Source organism: Schistocerca cancellata, chromosome 3, assembly GCF_023864275.1.
Source record: "Schistocerca cancellata isolate TAMUIC-IGC-003103 chromosome 3, iqSchCanc2.1, whole genome shotgun sequence".
Taxonomy (NCBI): domain Eukaryota; kingdom Metazoa; phylum Arthropoda; class Insecta; order Orthoptera; family Acrididae; genus Schistocerca; species Schistocerca cancellata.
Genome location: NC_064628.1, coordinates 645,214,451 through 645,231,719, shown reverse-complemented (window position 1 = coordinate 645,231,719; position 17,269 = coordinate 645,214,451). Strand labels below are relative to the sequence as shown.

Genomic DNA, 17,269 nt, shown 5'->3' with positions numbered 1-17,269 from the left:
CTCTGACACACTCCCTGTGAGGTCTGGATTTCATTGTAATTTTATTCTTTGAGAGCTGCAAGATCACCAATGGTATCTGTTCTTTCGGACTTGTCTGAAAGAACAGATACCATATTCATATAATAGAATAATAGAAGGAAACATTCCACGTAGGAAAAATATACCTAAAAACAAAGATGATGTGACTTACCAAATGAAAGTGCTGGCAGGTCGACAGACACACAAACGAACACAAACATACACATAAAATTCAAGCTTTCGCAACAAACTGTTGCCTCATCAGGAGAGGGAAGGAGAGGGAAAGACGAAAGGATGTGGGTTTTAAGGGAGAGGGTAAGGAGTCATTCCAGTCCCGGGAGCGGAAAGACTTACCTTAGGGGGAAAAAGGGACGGGTATACACTCGCGCGCGCACACACACACATATCCATCCACACATATACAGACACAAGCAGACATGTCTGCTTGTGTCTGTATATGTGTGGATGGATATGTGTGTGTGTGCGCGCGAGTGTATACCCGTCCCTTTTTCCCCCTAAGGTAAGTCTTTCCGCTCCCGGGACTGGAATGACTCCTTACCCTCTCCCTTAAAACCCACATCCTTTCGTCTTTCCCTCTCCTTCCCTCTCCTGATGAGGCAACAGTTTGTTGCGAAAGCTTGAATTTTGTGTGTATGTTTGTGTTTGTTTGTGTGTCTGTCGACCTGCCAGCACTTTCATTTGGTAAGTCACATCATCTTTGTTTTTAGGTATATAGATACCATATTCATATAGATAATGCTTACCGGCCAATTATCTTCTTTAGTGCAGATGCACTCACATTGCCTGAACTCTTACGGGAATCAGTAGATTGACTGCCGCGAGTAATGAGTATAGTGAGTATAGTGGGCAGGGGCACTACAAATGCAGTATGTGGACAGTAAGCTGAAAATGTGGGTCTCATGGGGAGCGTGCCAGAGTTAAGTCGCTGCAGTCACACTATTCTCTGTGTTGTTGGTGGCTCAGACGGATAGAGCACCTGCCATGTAAGCTGGAGATCGCTGGTTCAAGTCCCGGTTGGGACGCACATTTTCAACTGTCCCCATGAATATTTATCAATGCATGTAAGCAGCTAAAGGTCTGGATTTCATTGTAATTTCATTCTTCGAAAACCGCAAGATCACCAGTGGTATCTGTTCTTTCGGACATGTCCTAAAGAACAGATACCATCTTCATATATGTAAAAGATGGTGGTTGTGACCTGTTTACCACTGGAGAAATCAGTGTATGTTCATTTTTAATAGTACATCTAAAAATGTCCTATGAACTTAGATTCAAAGTAGTCAAATGTAGCTTCAGGATGTTTAGTTGCTGATGCAGAACAATGTAGGAAATAACCAAGTTAAATTGAAACATTCATCTTAGAGTGATATATTTTTTAGTAAAGGTTGCTATTGTGAGTAATGTATTATGCAGTGATTGCTTGAGGTTACACAGTTGCTTGTTAACATTATTTGCTTTCCGTATTTGCACTAAGAATTCTCCATCCATTTCAGGTGTTTTCCGACCGAAGGTTGGTCGCACCTTTGTCTTGACATTGGCAATGGGTATACTGTTTGGATTCAGCTTTGCATATATATTACTTGCCACAAGCCGTGTGGCAGTGGGTGAATTGAGCCTTTATCCTGTTAGGTGAGTATGAGAAAACATTATTTTTGAAATGTATTGTGTGTTCATTTTCATTAACTTATGGCTTGATGATGAAGAGACCTGTTACACATAATTTTAAGCATCATTAGAGTCATATATCACATTCCTGATGTCCTTCTGTATTGAGTTGGAGGACATGTGTTATGTTTGCAATTTTTTTGAGTGTTGTTACTTCCTATGCATAATAAACATTTTGCTTGTGTCTCTGGATAGATGTTGTTCACCAAATTCATAGTGCTTGTGGATTTTTCAATATTTTCTGCCATGATTAGATTATGAGGCGGACTGCCCACCAATATTTTTATCTTCAGATACCATGAATTAGGTTACACTTGTGCAGTTAGGTTACCTTATAGAAGCATTTTTGTTGTGTGTAAGAACTCAAATATAATATTCAATTAAACACCTGCATGATGTATCAAGAAACTACTGTCAAAGAGGGGAAGTGAAGATATTATTGTAGCATAAATTAACTTACAATGAATAGATGTGTATGCCTTTGATCAAAAGAGAAGCAGCTCTATAAATATCAGGAGCTCAGATGGAAAACCACTACTAGGCACAGAAGGGAAGGAAAGTGTAGGGGTCTATTCAAGGAATTGAACTTGAAGGCAGTATTATAGAAAGGGAAGAGAACACATGAAGATGTGAAAGGAGAGAAGTATTTGACAGAACAGTGAAAGACCTACGTAGAAACAAAGCCCCTTGAGTAGATGACAGTTCCACAGAAATACTGATACCCTTGGGAGGGCCACCCATGACAAAGCCATTCCATCTGGTGGGCAAGATGTATGAGACGTGGGGATATATCGTCAGACTTCAATAAAAATGTTATAATTACAGTTCCAAAGAAGTCAAGTGCTGACAAACATGAATATTACTGAAGTGTCAGTTTAATAAGTTATGATTGCTTACAGAAGAACGGAAAATTTGGCTGAAGCTAGCCTTGGAGAAGATCAGTTTGGGTTCCAGAGAAATGTAGGAACACACAAGGCAATACTGATTCTATGACATATCTTGGAAGATAGGTCAAAGAAAAGAAAACCGTGTTTATAACATTTGTAGACTTAGCAAAAGCTTTTGATGATTTTGACTGAACTTTGAAATTTTGGAAGTAGCAGGAGTAAATTACAGGGAGGAATAGGTTATTTGCAACTCGAACTGAAAGCAGAGTTGAATGATATGAAATGGTTGAGAAGGGATTGAGATAGGTTGTTAGACTATCCCTGAAGTTATTCAATCTGTATGTGGATCATGCCATGAAGGAAACTAAAGAAAAATTTGGAGAAGGAATTAAAGTTCAGAGAGAAGAAATAAAAACCTCAAGGGTTGCCAGTGCCATCGTAATAATGTCAGATACAGCAAAGGACTTAGAAGAGCATTTGAGTAGAATGGACAGTGTCTTGAAAGGACATAAGATGAACAACACAAGCAAAATTTGAGTAATGGCACGTATTTGAATTAAATTAGGCAATAAAGAAGGAGATAGATTAGGATATGAGACACTAAAAGTAATAGTTGAGTTTTGCTATTTGGGCAGTAAAATCACTGATGTTACAAAACAGAAAAGATGTAAAATGGAGACTAGCAGTGGGAAGAAAAGTGGTTCTGACAAAGATAAATTTGCTAACATTTGAATGTAAATTTAAGTGTTAGGAAGCAGCTCCAGGTTACGAAAGATGACAACAGCCGGGAAAGCTGTATACTGACCCCCCCATGCTCCTCTTTACTGAATCCAATGACGGCATTTCTGGGGGATAAAATGGCAGTCGGTCAATGCTGATGGGCCCACTAGGACCTTTGGATGGAATTTATGTTTTTCTTAGGAAGTCTTTTCTGAAGATATTTGTCTGGAGTGTATCCTTGTCTGGGGCTGAGAAGTGCGCGATAAGCGGTTCAGACAAAAAGAAAATAAAAGATTTTCTTATGTGGCACTAGAGAAGAACGTTGAAGATAATGGTTAGATTGAATAACTATATGAGGATGTACAAATTCAAATTAGGGAAGAAAAGAAATTTATGGCACAATGTGACTAAAAGAAGTGACCAGTTGATAGAACACAACTAATGAGGAAATACTCAGTGGAACTAGGGAGAAGAGAAATTTGTTGAACAACAACAACAACAACAAATCTGAGTAAAAGTAACAGTATGGAGTGTGTTTGGAACAATCTACCCATGGTGTTAGATTATACAGTCAATGTATTGATTTATACACTCCTGGAAATGGAAAAAAGAACACATTGACACCGGTGTGTCAGACCCACCATACTTGCTCCGGACACTGCGAGAGGGCTGTACAAGCAATGATCACACGCACGGCACAGCGGACACACCAGGAACCGCGGTGTTGGCCGTCAAATGGCGCTAGCTGCGCAGCATTTGTGCACCGCCGCCGTCAGTGTCAGCCAGTTTGCCGTGGCATACGGAGCTCCATCGCAGTCTTTAACACTGGTAGCGTGCCGCGACAGCGCGGACGTGAACCGTATGTGCAGTTGACGGACTTTGAGCGAGGGCGTATAGTGGGCATGCGGGAGGCCGGGTGGACGTACCGCCGAATTGCTCAACACGTGGGGCGTGAGGTCTCCACAGTACATCGATGTTGTCGCCAGTGGTCGGTGGAAGGTGCACGTGCCCGTCGACCTGGGACCGGACCGCAGCGACGCACGGATGCACGCCAAGACCGTAGGATCCTACGCAGTGCCGTAGGGGACCGCACCGCCACTTCCCAGCAAATTAGGGACACTGTTGCTCCTGGGGTATCGGCGAGGACCATTCGCAACCGTCTCCATGAAGCTGGGCTACGGTCCCACACACCGTTAGGCCGTCTTCCGCTCACGCCCCAACATCGTGCAGCCCGCCTCCAGTGGTGTTGCGACAGGCGTGAATGGAGGGACGAATGGAGACGTGTCGTCTTCAGCGATGAGAGTCGCTTCTGCCTTGGTGCCAATGATGGTCATATGCGTGTTTGGCGCCGTGCAGGTGAGCGCCACAATCAGGACTGCATACGACCGAGGCACACAGGGCCAACACCCGGCATCATGGTGTGGGGAGCGATCTCCTACACTGGCCGTACACCGCTGGTGATCGTCGAGGGGACACTGAATAGTGCACGGTACATCCAAACCGTCATCGAACCCATCGTTCTACCATTCCTAGACCGGCAAGGGAACTTGCTGTTCCAACAGGACAATGCACGTCCGCATGTATCCCGTGCCACCCAACGTGCTCTAGAAGGTGTAAGTCAACTACCCTGGCCAGCAAGATCTCCGGATCTGTCCCCCATTGAGCATGTTTGGGACTGGATGAAGCGTCGTCTCACGCGGTCTGCACGTCCAGCACGAACGCTGGTCCAACTGAGGCGCCAGGTGGAAATGGCATGGCAAGCCGTTCCACTGGACTACATCCAGCATCTCTACGATCGTCTCCATGGGAGAATAGCAGCCTGCATTGCTGCGAAAGGTGGATATACACTGTACTAGTGCCGACATTGTGCATGCTCTGTTGCCTGTGTCTATGTGCCTGTGGTTCTGTCAGTGTGATCATGTGATGTATCTGACCCCAGGAATGTGTCAATAAAGTTTCCCCTTCCTGGGACAATGAATTCACGGTGTTCTTATTTCAATTTCCAGGAGTGTATGTGTCTGTTGTTGTTGTGGTCTTCAGTCCTGAGACTGGTTTGATGCAGCTCTCCATGCTACTCTATCCTGTGCAAGCTCCTTCATCTCCCAGTACCTACTGCAACCTACATCCTTCTGAATCTGTTTAGTGTAGTCATCTCTTGGTCTCTGTGTACGATTTTTACCCTCCAAGCTGCCCTCCAGTACCAAATTGGTGATCCCTTGATGCCTCAGAATATGTCCTACCATCTGATCCCTTCTTCTAGTCAAATTGTGCCACAAACTTCTCTTCTCCCCAGTTCTATTCAATACTTCCTCATTAGTTATGTGATCTACCCATCTAATCTTCAGCATTCTTCTGTAGCACCACATTTCAAAAGCTTCTATTCTCTTCTTGTCCAAACTATTTATCGTCCATGTTTCACTTCCATACATTGCTACACTCCATACAAATACTTTCAGAAACGACTTCCTGACACTTAAATCTATACTCGATGTTAACAAATTTCTCTTCCTCAGAAATGCTTTCCTTGCCATTGCCAGTCTACATTTTATATCCTTTCTACTTCGACCATCATCAGTTATTTTGCTCCCCAAATAGCAAAACTCTTTTACTACTTTAAGTGTCTCATTACCTGATCTAATTCCCTCAGCATCACCCGACTTAATTTGACTACATTCCATTATCCTCGTTTTGCTTTTGTTGATGTTCATCTTATACCCTCCTTTCAAGACACTGTCCATTCCGTTCAGCTGCTCTTCCAGGTCCTTTGCTGTCTCTGACAGAATTACAATGTCATCGGTGAACCTCAAAGTTTTTATTTCATCTCCATGGATTTCAGTTCCTATGCCAAATTTTTCTTTTGTTGCCTTTACTGCTTGCTCAGCATACAGATTCAATAACATCGGGGAGAGGCTACAACCCTGTCTCACTCCCTTCTCAACCACTGCTTCCCTTTGATGTCCCTCGACTCTTATAACTGCCATCTGGTTTCTGTACAAATTGTAAATAGCTTATCGCTCCTTGTATGTTACCCCTACCACCTTCAGAATTTGAAAGAGAGTATTCCAGTCAACATTGTCAAAAGCTTTCTCTAAGTCTACAAGTGCTAGAAACGTAGGTTTGCCTTTCCTAGCTTCTAAGGTTAGGGTCAGTATTGCCTCACGTGTTCCAATATTTCTACGGAATCCAAACTGATCTTCCCCGAGGTCGGCTTCTACTAGTTTTTCCATTCGTCTGTAAAGAATTCGCGTTAGTATTTTGCAGCTGTGACTTATTAAACTGATAGTTCAGTAATTTTCACATCTCTCAACACCTGCTTTCTTTGGGATTGGAATTATTATATTCTTCTTGAAGTCTGAGGGTATTTCGCCTGTCTCTTACATCTTGCTCAGCAGATGGTAAAGTTTTGTCAGGACTGCCTCTCCCAAGGCTGTCAGTAGTTCTAATGGAATGTTGTCTACCCCCGGGGCTTTGTTTCGACTCAGGTCTTTCAGTGCTCTGTCAAACTCTTCACACAGTAGCATATCTCCCATTTCATCCTCATCTACATCCTCTTCCATTTCCAAAATATTGTCCTCAAGTACATCGCCCTTGTATAGCCCCTCTATATACTCCTTCCACCTTTCTGCTTTCCCTTCTTTGCTTACAACTGGGTTTCCATCTGAGCTCTTGATATTCGTACAAGTGGTTCTCTTTTCTCCAAAGGTCTCTTTAATTTTCATGTAGGCAGTATCTATCTTATCCCTAGTGAGATAAGCCTCTACTACCTTACATTTGTCCTCTAGCCATCCCTGCTTAGTCATTTTGCACTTCCTGTCGATCTCATTTTTGAGACGTTTGTATTCCTTTTTCCCTGCTTCATTTACTGTGTTTTTATATTTTCTCCTTTCATCAATTAAATTCAATATTTCTCCTGTTACCCAAGGATTTCTACTAGCCCTCATCTTTTTACCTACTTGATCCTCTGCTGCCTTCAATACTTCATCCCTCAAAGCTACCCACTCTTCTTCTACTTTATTTCTTTCCCCCATTCTTGTCAATTGTTCCCTTATGCTGTCTCTGAAACTCTGTACAACCTCTGGTTTAGTAAGTTTATCCAGGTCCCATCTCCTGAAATTGTATAGGTTAATTGTATAGGTTAATGATAGAATTTAAGAAAACTGTAAGTGTGTAAATGTAATTCCCACATGAATGCAGATGAAAGTCCTTGGCTCAGCTGTGTTTTCCTCGGGTTAAAAATCAACTGTTTCACTGCTTCATTTCCAGAATAGTGTTGAACAAGCAGTTGTGTTTATGGGGTGACCGAGTAAAAGGAGTACTGAAATGTTTTATTCCATCACTGTCCTTTAAGAGCAAAATGTTGTTAATAATATAGTCATTTCAGGGTTTTCTGGAGTCCAGTTCATATTTAAAATGGTCAGCTTATGAGGGCCGTAGGGCTTCAGGCCTTCCTCGGTCCATGGACTGGGTCAGAAAAGCCCACCCAGCCTGATAAACCGAATGGGACCCTACCAAAAAGAAGAAAAAGCAAAAGGAGAAGGACATAGAGACAGAAAAGGAGTTCACCACTGCACCTGAAGATGATGTGGAGCATCTAGCGTCCACTCAGGAGCTAGATGTTGCTCGACTCGCAGCTTCTATGGAAGTTGATCAGGCTACTTCGCAATCGGTGGCGGCGACCGCTTCTAAGGCGTGACCATCCCCCCCTCTCCCCCCCTCTCCACCCCCCCCCCCACCCCCCAGGTTCTTTCATGTCTTCACAGTCGGATACCATTATCTTTCAATGGAATTGCCATGGTTTTTTCCACCACCTTGCTGAGTTGAAACAGCTTTTGTATCGCTTCCCTGGCACTTGTCTGGCCCTACAGGAAACCTGGTTTCTGTGTGGTGGACCCCCTCCCTCTGTGGCTACCGGGGTTATTATAAGAACCACGTAGAATACGACAGGGTGTCTGGCGGTGTCTGTGTTTATGTTCTTGCCACTGTTCCTAATGCCACTTCACACGGCTCTTGAGGCTGTATGGCTTTTAGAATCCGGACAGGAATGGAGCTTACCATCTATTCCCTCTACCTTCCCCCGGATGAGGTTGTCCCTCTTGCTAACCTAGTTACCTTGTTCGCCCAGCTCCCCCCGCCATTCCTCCTTTTGGGGGACTTTAATGCCCACCACCCTTATTTGGCAGGCTGTTCCAACCGAGCTCCAGGGAGCCGGAGCGCTCCGGAGCACACACTGCGGCAGCTCGGAGCCTGCGTGGAGGGGGAAAGCAAATGCACTGCCCCCTGGCCGCATGCAGCCGCAACTGACGCAATAATCCGTGTTCAATGACAGCTATGACTAGCCGCGGCAGCCCTGTACCTCTAATGGAGGATACCTTTCTATTCATTGAGCGGGATGGTCGTCCGCAGTGTCTTGTATGTAATAAAGTATTTAATTATGGGAAGAGGTACAATATACAACGACATTATACACGTCTTCACACAGCGCACTACGATCTGGTAGAAGGCGTTGCACGCAGAGAACTGGTAGCCAGGCTTAAGAATGACATACCAGGAGACATAAGTTTAAAAACGGTTTCGTAATACAGAGGATATCAAAACATGCAACATAGTTCGTGTTCTGTAATGCGTTTATAATTTTCAGGTGAATGAGAGCGGAGAAAACACTACTGAATCTGCAATTCGATCAAGCTACAGGGTCGCTCACATCATTGCGACGAGTGACAAGCCATTTTCGATGGGACCACTTGTAAAATCATGCATGGTAGCAGTGGCAGAATGTTTGTTTCCAAGGGAGGTGCAGGCAATTGAAGGGGTTTGCCTGTCGAAGCAAACAATGTCTCGTCGATTCCTGGACGTGGCAGCGGATTTAGAGACACAGCTCAGGAAAAAGGTGGAGAGATTTGTTGCATTTTCGCTAGTGCTTGATGAAAGCACTGACATGTCGGACTGTGCTCAGCTTGCAGTCTTTGTGTGTGGTGTCGACATGGAGATGCAAGTAACTAAAGAGCTCTTGGATGTGGTACTACTCAATTACACCGCAACAGGATGTGACATTTTTGAAGCTGTTTTTGGATCAGTGGACAATATGAATTTGCCGTGGGATAAGTTCCATTCTGTAGTGCCAGACGGTGCACCACAAATGATCGGGCGTCACCAAGGTTTTGCTTTTCGTTTGAAAAATAAACTCAGGGAGGAATTGGGGAAAGACATTTTGACTCTTCATTGTTTTATTCACCAAGAGGCATTGTGTGCTGAAACAGTAGAGCTAGGTGGCATAATGAAAGATGTCGTGAAGTGCATGAATTTTGTGCAGCGTCACGGTATGAATCATCGCCAATTCAAAGGATTCCTGAAAGATATGGAAGCGGAGTATGGGGATATACCTTACCACAGTACAGTTCGTTGGCTGAGTTGGGGAAAAGTTCTTGATGTTTTCTTTGCCATTCGTGAGGAAATATCCCTTTTCCTCGAAATGAAAGGGAAGAAATGTGTTGTTTGAAAGATATAATATGGATATCAGAACTGGCGTTCCTAGCTGACATAGCTATGCATCTGAATAATTTAAATCTGTCATTGCAGGGCAAAGGGCAGCTAATTGTTGACATGCACGACCAGATCAAAGTGTTCATGGAAAAGTTACGTTTATTTGAGAGGCAGATGAGTAATGGACTTTTAACGTTCTTCAATCGTCTTGCTTCTTTAAAACTACCTGAAGGTACTACTTTTGGCGATTACCAAATTAAAGCAGCTCATCACGTTGTTTGAAACACGATTCCGGGACCTAACTAGTTTGGAAATGAAACTTAAGGTGTTCAGCACTCCTTTTTCAGTTTCCTCTGATTACTTGTCATCATCACTTCAACTGGAGATTATTAACTAGCAAAATTCAACTTTGTTGAAAGAGAGGTACTACAACACGTTGGATTTGTCACAATGGTATCGTTCATTGCAGCAAAAAAACATTTCCCAAGCTTCACAACAATGCCGCTCAGATCATGTGCATGTTTGGATCTATGTATTGTTGTGAGCAGCTTTTCTCAGCAATGTAAAGAGTAAAAAGTAATGAATGATCGTTTCCTCAGAATGCAACAATGAAGACCATCCTCCGCATTAACGCTGTGAACACTTTGACGGCTGATATTTCCGATCTTGTAATGAAAAGAAAATGTCAAACTACAGAGGCCCAATAAATTTAGTATGCAATTTCTTGTAAAACAGTTGTTTCTTACTTATTTCCTGAACATTGTATTTCCTGGTGTAGCATGTCACCATGTCTTAGCAGCTAAGAGTATGAGGTTGTTGATCTTGTAAGATGCAGCTGGCACATCAAAACGCTTGCCTTGCCGCCTGCCTCAGCCAGCCGTGTCACGTGCCGGCCCACTTGAATGGAATGGTCACAGTGAGTGACACGGCTCCCTGGAGCAGGGAACGCTTCGCGGCTCACAACGGAGCCGACGAGCTGGAACAGCCTGCTTTATGGGGTGGGGCGCAGATCTCTGGCCAGGGTAGGAACATTGAGGCTCTCTTGGCACAGCAGGACATTTGCCTCCTTAACACTGGTGCTCCCACATATTTTAGCTTGACTCATGGCACATACTCGGCCATTGACCTATCTCTTAGTAGCCCAGGTCTTCTTCCATACCTCAGTTGGAGGGTCCACGACGACCTCTGTGGTAGCAACCACTTTCCTATCCTGGTTTTTCTTCTTCAATCCCAATCCCCTGACCAGGTGCCATGATGGTCTCTTCATGGAGCTGATTGGGCAGCCTACACCTCAGCTATTATGGCCATGGCTCCACTTTCTGGTGACATTGATTTGGCAGTGGACGAGGTCACTATGGCCATTGTTTCTGCTGCCCCTTGTTCTTCAAGTACCCTAAGGTGTAAGTCAATCCCTTGGTAGACACCAGAGATTGCAGAAGCTATCCGGGACCGCTGGCAAGCCCTGCAGTGACACTGGCATCATCGTTCCCTAGAGAATCTGGTTGCCTTTAAATGGCTGTGGGCCCGGGCTCGGCGGTTAATCTGGCGGAGCAAACAGGACTGCTGGGAACGATATGTTCCCACCATAGGTTCACGCACCTCCCCATCTCAGGTGTGGTCATGGGTTCGGCGCTTTTTGGCTTTTGCCCTCATGCGTCTGTCCCTCGCTAAAGTCGGCTATTTGTACAGCTTTTACTCGGCGAGAACATCTAGTTGCTGTTTTTTTTATCTTTGGAAGGCGTATGATACCACCTGGCGCCATCATATCCTTGCTACGCTGCACGAATGGGGCTTATGGGTTCCACTTCAGATTTTTCTACAGAATTTTCTCTCCAGTTGCTCCTTCGGGTTAGAGTTGGCACTTACTTTAGCTCTGCTCACATTCAGGAGAACGGTGTCCCACAGGGCTCGGTTCTCAGTGTTCCCCCTCTTTTTGGTGGGGATTAATGGTCTTGCGGCTGCGGTGGGCTCATCGGTCATTTCCCCTCTGTATGCCGATGACTTTTGTCTTTATTACAATTCACCAAGCATCAGTGTCGCTGAACGGCGGCTGCAGGGAGCTACCTGTAAGGCACATTTTTGGGCATCCAACCATGGTTTTCAGTTCTCAGCCTCTAAGACTCGAGTGATGCGTTTCTGTCGTCGTCGAACGGTCCACCTCCATCTAGAGCTCTACCTTGCCAATGAACTCCTTCGTGTTGAGGAGACGCATCGCTTTCTTGGCATGCTGTTTGATGCTCAGCTCACTTGGACACCTCATCTTCGTGAGCTTAAACAACGGTGCTGGCGGTACCTCAACATCCTTTGCTGCCTCAGCCACACCGTTTGGGGGGCTGCACGAACAACCCTCCTACAGCTCTATAAGGCCTTAGTTCAGCCCCGTCTCGACCACGGGAGCATGGTGTACGACTCAGCAGCACCTTCAACGTTGCAGATCCTCGACCCGATTCTCCATTGTGATGTCAGACTGGCGACAGGTGCCTTCTGCACTATTCCGGTGACTAGCCTTCTTGTAGAACTTGGAATCCCTCCCCTACGATTCCACTGACAACAGTTGCTTTCGTCATACATCGCCCGCGTCCATGCCTCGTCCGACCACCCAAACCGCAGGCTCCTTTTTCCATCTTCTGCACTCCCCTCCTCACGACGGCGGCCTAGGACGGGTCTCTTGATCATGGTCCACGTTCATTCCCTTCTCTTGTCACTTGAGTCTTTTCCCCTTCGTCCACCCTTCCAGCCCTCTCCTTCTACGCCTCCTTGGTCCCTCCCTTGTTTGCGGCTTTGCTTGGATTTGTCCTGCGACTCCAAGTCCTCCGTTCCACCTACCAGTCTTCGTCAACAATTCATGGCTCTTCTTGCCTCGTTTCATGATGCAAATGTAGTCTACACCAATGGTTCTGTGGTCGATGGACGCACTGGGTTTGCTTTAATCCACGGCGACTATGTTGAGCAGCATTCCCTGCCTTGTGGGAGCAGTGTTTTCACTGCGGAGCTGTTTGCTCTTTATCGTGCACTCGCTCACCTTTCCTCCTGCCCTGGGGAGTCATTTGTCATATGCTGTGACTCCCTGAGTGGATTGCAAGCACTCGACCAGTGTTTTCCTCGGGACCCTTTGGTGCACGGTATTCAAGATGCTGTTTTTGCTCTCGTGGAGTGTGGTCGTTCAGCGACGCTTGTGTGGACCCCGGGCCACATCGGCATTCCAGGAAACGAACGTGTTGATCGGTTGGCCAAGCAGGCCACCACTTCGCCACACTTGGAGCTTTGTCTCATGATAAGAGACCTCCGGTCAGCCCTATGCCGCAAGGTCCACGATATCTGGAGCTCTGAATGATCTGTCTTGAGCATGCCAAATAAGCTCCGCGTGATAAAGTTGTCCATGGCTGTATGGAACTCATCCTTGAGGAGCATGTGTAGGTACTCAGTTGTTCTCTGCCGTCTCCGAATTGGACATACGCGGTTGACCCACAGCTATCTCCTTGCCGTGAGAACCCGCCCAAGTGTCGCTGTGATGCAGGGCTCACAGTGGTCCATCTTCTGATGGACTGCCGCCTTTAAGCCCCCTTGCAGCAGTCCTTTAATTTACCAGCTGCACTTCCTTTAATTCTAGGTGACAATTCCTCTATAGCTGACTCAGTTTTACATTTTATCCGAGCAGCTGGGTTTTATCACTCACTCTAGTGTGGGTGCTCTCACACGATTTCTCAGGCTACACCCACTCCAGTGACTTTTGATTGTGACGTTGATACCAAAATAGTGTCTTTTCTGGTAACAAGTTGTGTTGGTACCTCTATCAATGCTTTCCAGCTTAGGGTTCTTCATTTGTAGTTGAGTGGTTGACCTTTTACCTGATCCATCAACCACTGTAGTCTGTTTTACTCTAGTCAACTATTTGCTCTGCTCCTTTTAAGTGTCCTCTATTTTGTGTATTGTGGTGTTCATTTTAGCTCTGTACCCCTTGGTGTTCCCTCCCTCTGGGTGCAGAGGTTACGCTTTTACTGTATAGGCCTTTTACAAGTATGTCTGTCGGGAACAGGGGACTGATGATCTTGATGTTTAGCCCCCATCAACCCCAAAACCAACCAACCAACCAACAATCGGTCAACGATAATTTCAATGGAAGTTACATGTTTTGGGTGAACAAGGCTTGTGGTTTACATATGCATTGTTGGTTTATATGTGGTCTGTATAGTCACTTTTGAGACAGTGCTATTGCACTGAATTATGATGATGATGTTGTTGTTGTTGTTGTTGTTTTTGTTGTGATCTTCAGTCTGAAGACTGGTTTTGTGTAGCCCTCCAGTTTGTCTGTCCCAAGCAAACCTCTTCATTGCAGCATAATTACTGCAATGTGCATGCATTTGCCACGGGGTGTACTGTATTCATGCATGTGTCTCTCTCTATAATTTTTACACTCTACCCTTCCCTCTATTACAAAATTGAATATTCCTTGAAGCCTCAGGGTGTGTCCTATTAACTAATCCATCCTTTTAGTCAAGTTGTGCCATAAATTTATTTCCCTTACAATTCATTTCAGTACCACTTCATAGCTTATCTGATCTGCCCACATAAAATTCAGCATTTCACCACATTTCAGAAGCATCTATTCTTTTCTTGTCTGAAACGTTTGTCATCCTTGTTTCACTTCTGTTCTAGACTACAGTCCACACAAGTATCTTCAGACAAGACTTCCTAACACTTAAATTTATATTTGATGTTAACAAATTCATCTTCTTCAGAAATATTCTTCTTTTTATTGCTGGTCTTTTATATCCTACTTCAGCCATCATCACTTCTTATGCTGCCCAAATAACAAAACGCATCTACTACTTTAGTCTCCCTAATTATTTCCCTCAGAATTTTATGATTTAATTTCACTACATTGCATTTCCTTGTTTTACCTTTCATTGATCATTATCTTGTATCCTCCTTTAAAGACACAGTCCATTCTGTTCAGCTGCCCTTACAAGTCCTTTGCTGTCTCTAACAGAAATTCAATGTCATCAGCAAACCTTAAAGTTTATTTCTTCTCCATGAACTTTAATTTCATTTCACCATGCTTTATTCTAAAGCTTTCTCAGTGTACAGATGGAATGACATCAGGAATAGATTGGGATAACTACAACCCTATCTCACTCTCTTTTCAATTACAGCTTCCCTTCCGTGAACTTCAGGTCTTATAACCATAGTGTAATTTCCGTGAAAGTTATATGTAATCTTTCACTCCCTGTATTTTATCCTTGCTACTTTTAAAATTTTGAAGAATGTAGTATAGTCAGCATTGTCAAAAGCTTTCTCTAAATCCCCAAATGTTACAAAAGTTAGTGCCAACGGCCTTGCTGCAGTGGTAATGCCAGTTTCTGTCAGATCACCGAAGTTATGTGCTTCCAGGCTGGGCTAGCAATTGGATGGGTGACCATTCAGTATGCCAAGCGTTGTTGGCAAGTGGGGTGTACTCAGCCCTTGTGAGACAAACTGAGGAGTTACTTGATAGAGAAGTAGTGGCTCTGGTCTGGTAAACTGACATACGGCTGGGAGAGCAGTGTGTGGGCTGAGGATGACACAGTGGATGGTCGCTACCATTGGGCCTTCATGGCCTGTTTGGGCAGAGTTAGGTTAAGTTAAGTTATAAATGTTAGTTTGCCTTTCTTCAACCTATCTTCTAAGACACAGTGTGAAAGTGAGAACCAGTTCTGGCATTTTATTCGCCTTTAATCATAATAAATTTGTTATCTTCTGCTATTATTTGAGTTCACTAAATTCCACCTCCTTCAGGTAATAAGAAATTTTTATTGTGTATGAGATTATGAATGTCCAACTTGATCATTGAGTAAGCTCACACTGAAATTAAAGGTTTTATATGAATTCAGATTTTACATGTGCACAGTCCAGTCACATTAATGTGACCGTCACCTATCAACGTGCAACACCACTCACAGATAGCGGGTGGTGACACTAGCAATGGAGGGAATATAAAGCATGTCCGAGGAAAAGGGGGGTGGGAAGCACACAGAAAACAGTGCTGTCACTGCTGTAATGCAGAAATAGAGCAACTTATTTGATGCCCTAAAGGTCATGATCATTGGCTATCGGGCTAAGGTTGTAAGCATTTCCGAAATGCCCAAGTCTGTAAACTGTTCGTATGTCACTGTTGTTTAAGCGTACCATGCGTGGCAATATGACACTATCCAAATCCGCTGCCGAGGCACTTGTGGTGCACCACAGACCATAGGTGATAAGGGTGAATGGCAACTGCCAAGATGTGTACTGGTGAGTAGATGTGCACCTGTTGAGCAACTGACTGGAAATGAATCAAGGGGCTACCAACATTGTTTCCTCAATAACCATTCAGTAAACATTACTGCATATGGGTCTCCATAGCAGGTGCCTGATTCATGCTCCCATGATGACTGCTGGTCATTGGGGATGAAGGCTGGAATTTGTGCACTTATACCACAACTGGATGTCCACTGAGTGCTGACAGATGGCCTTTTCAGATGAGTCATGTTTTATGATCCATCGGATAAATGGCCCTGCAGTAATCATAATAAAATTCCAGGCCAAATGAGGGAGCATTATGGCCTTGGGAATGTTTTTGTGGCATTCCATCGGTTACCTCATCATTCTGGAAGGCACAATGGATCAACACAAGTATGTTTTTATCCTTGGATACCATGTCCACTCTATGAGCAGTTGTTTTTCCTCAGCACGAAGACATCTATCAGCAGGAGAACACAATGTGTCACACAGCTCACAGAGTACATGCAGGATTCAAAGAGCACCAGGACGAGTTAACCACACTCCCGATTTAAGCCCAATCAAGAATCTGTGGGACCACCTTGTTTGGTCTGTTTCTGCCATGGATCTTCAGTCGAAAACTGTAGTGCAACTGCCCATGGCACTGGAGTCGGCTTGGCTCCATAACTCTGTCGGTACCCTCCAGAACTTCACTGACTGTCTTCTACATCTACATCTACATTTATACTCCACAAGCCACCCAACGGTGTGGGGCGGAGGGCACTTTACGTGCCACTGTCATTACCTCCCTTTCCTGTTCCAGTCGCGTATGGTTCGCGGGAACCTGTCCAACTACGTAAGGTGTTATTCAGACTGGGCCATTTATGTTATCATTTTTGTTAACTAGCTGCTCCGTGGTTAAACATAGAATATAGTATTCTGACATCCTCCTTGGCACTCCATAACGTATTACTAGTCACATACAGCACATGCTGTGACGGAGGGATATCTGCTGACAAACTCTATCCACTGCTCACTGCCCAAGGAGTACCTAAAACAAACAATAATATATAAAACAAATATTTGAAATTACACAGGCTATTATCTACATAAAAATAACTTTTAATTTTGGAACTATAACAAAATTGCTTGTGTACATGCTTCCTCATTTATAGAAGACAGGGGTACAGAAAATTTTGCAACTCTAACCTTTGTGATCAAATTTTGGAATTTAATTCACC

At 44.4% G+C, this 17,269-nt stretch overlaps 1 protein-coding gene across 5 annotated transcripts in view; it reads left to right on the top strand.

Moving 5' to 3' along the window:
* The window catches only part of LOC126175596 (glycoprotein-N-acetylgalactosamine 3-beta-galactosyltransferase 1-like), a 362,470-nt gene that overhangs the window by 301,412 nt on the left and 43,789 nt on the right, over window positions 1–17,269 (top strand). For all 5 annotated transcript variants that reach the window (XM_049922463.1, XM_049922464.1, XM_049922462.1 and 2 more), the window contains one exon: window positions 1,533–1,668. In XM_049922463.1, the coding sequence (XP_049778420.1) occupies window positions 1,533–1,668 (136 nt within the window). The remainder of the gene's footprint in view (window positions 1–1,532; window positions 1,669–17,269) is intronic.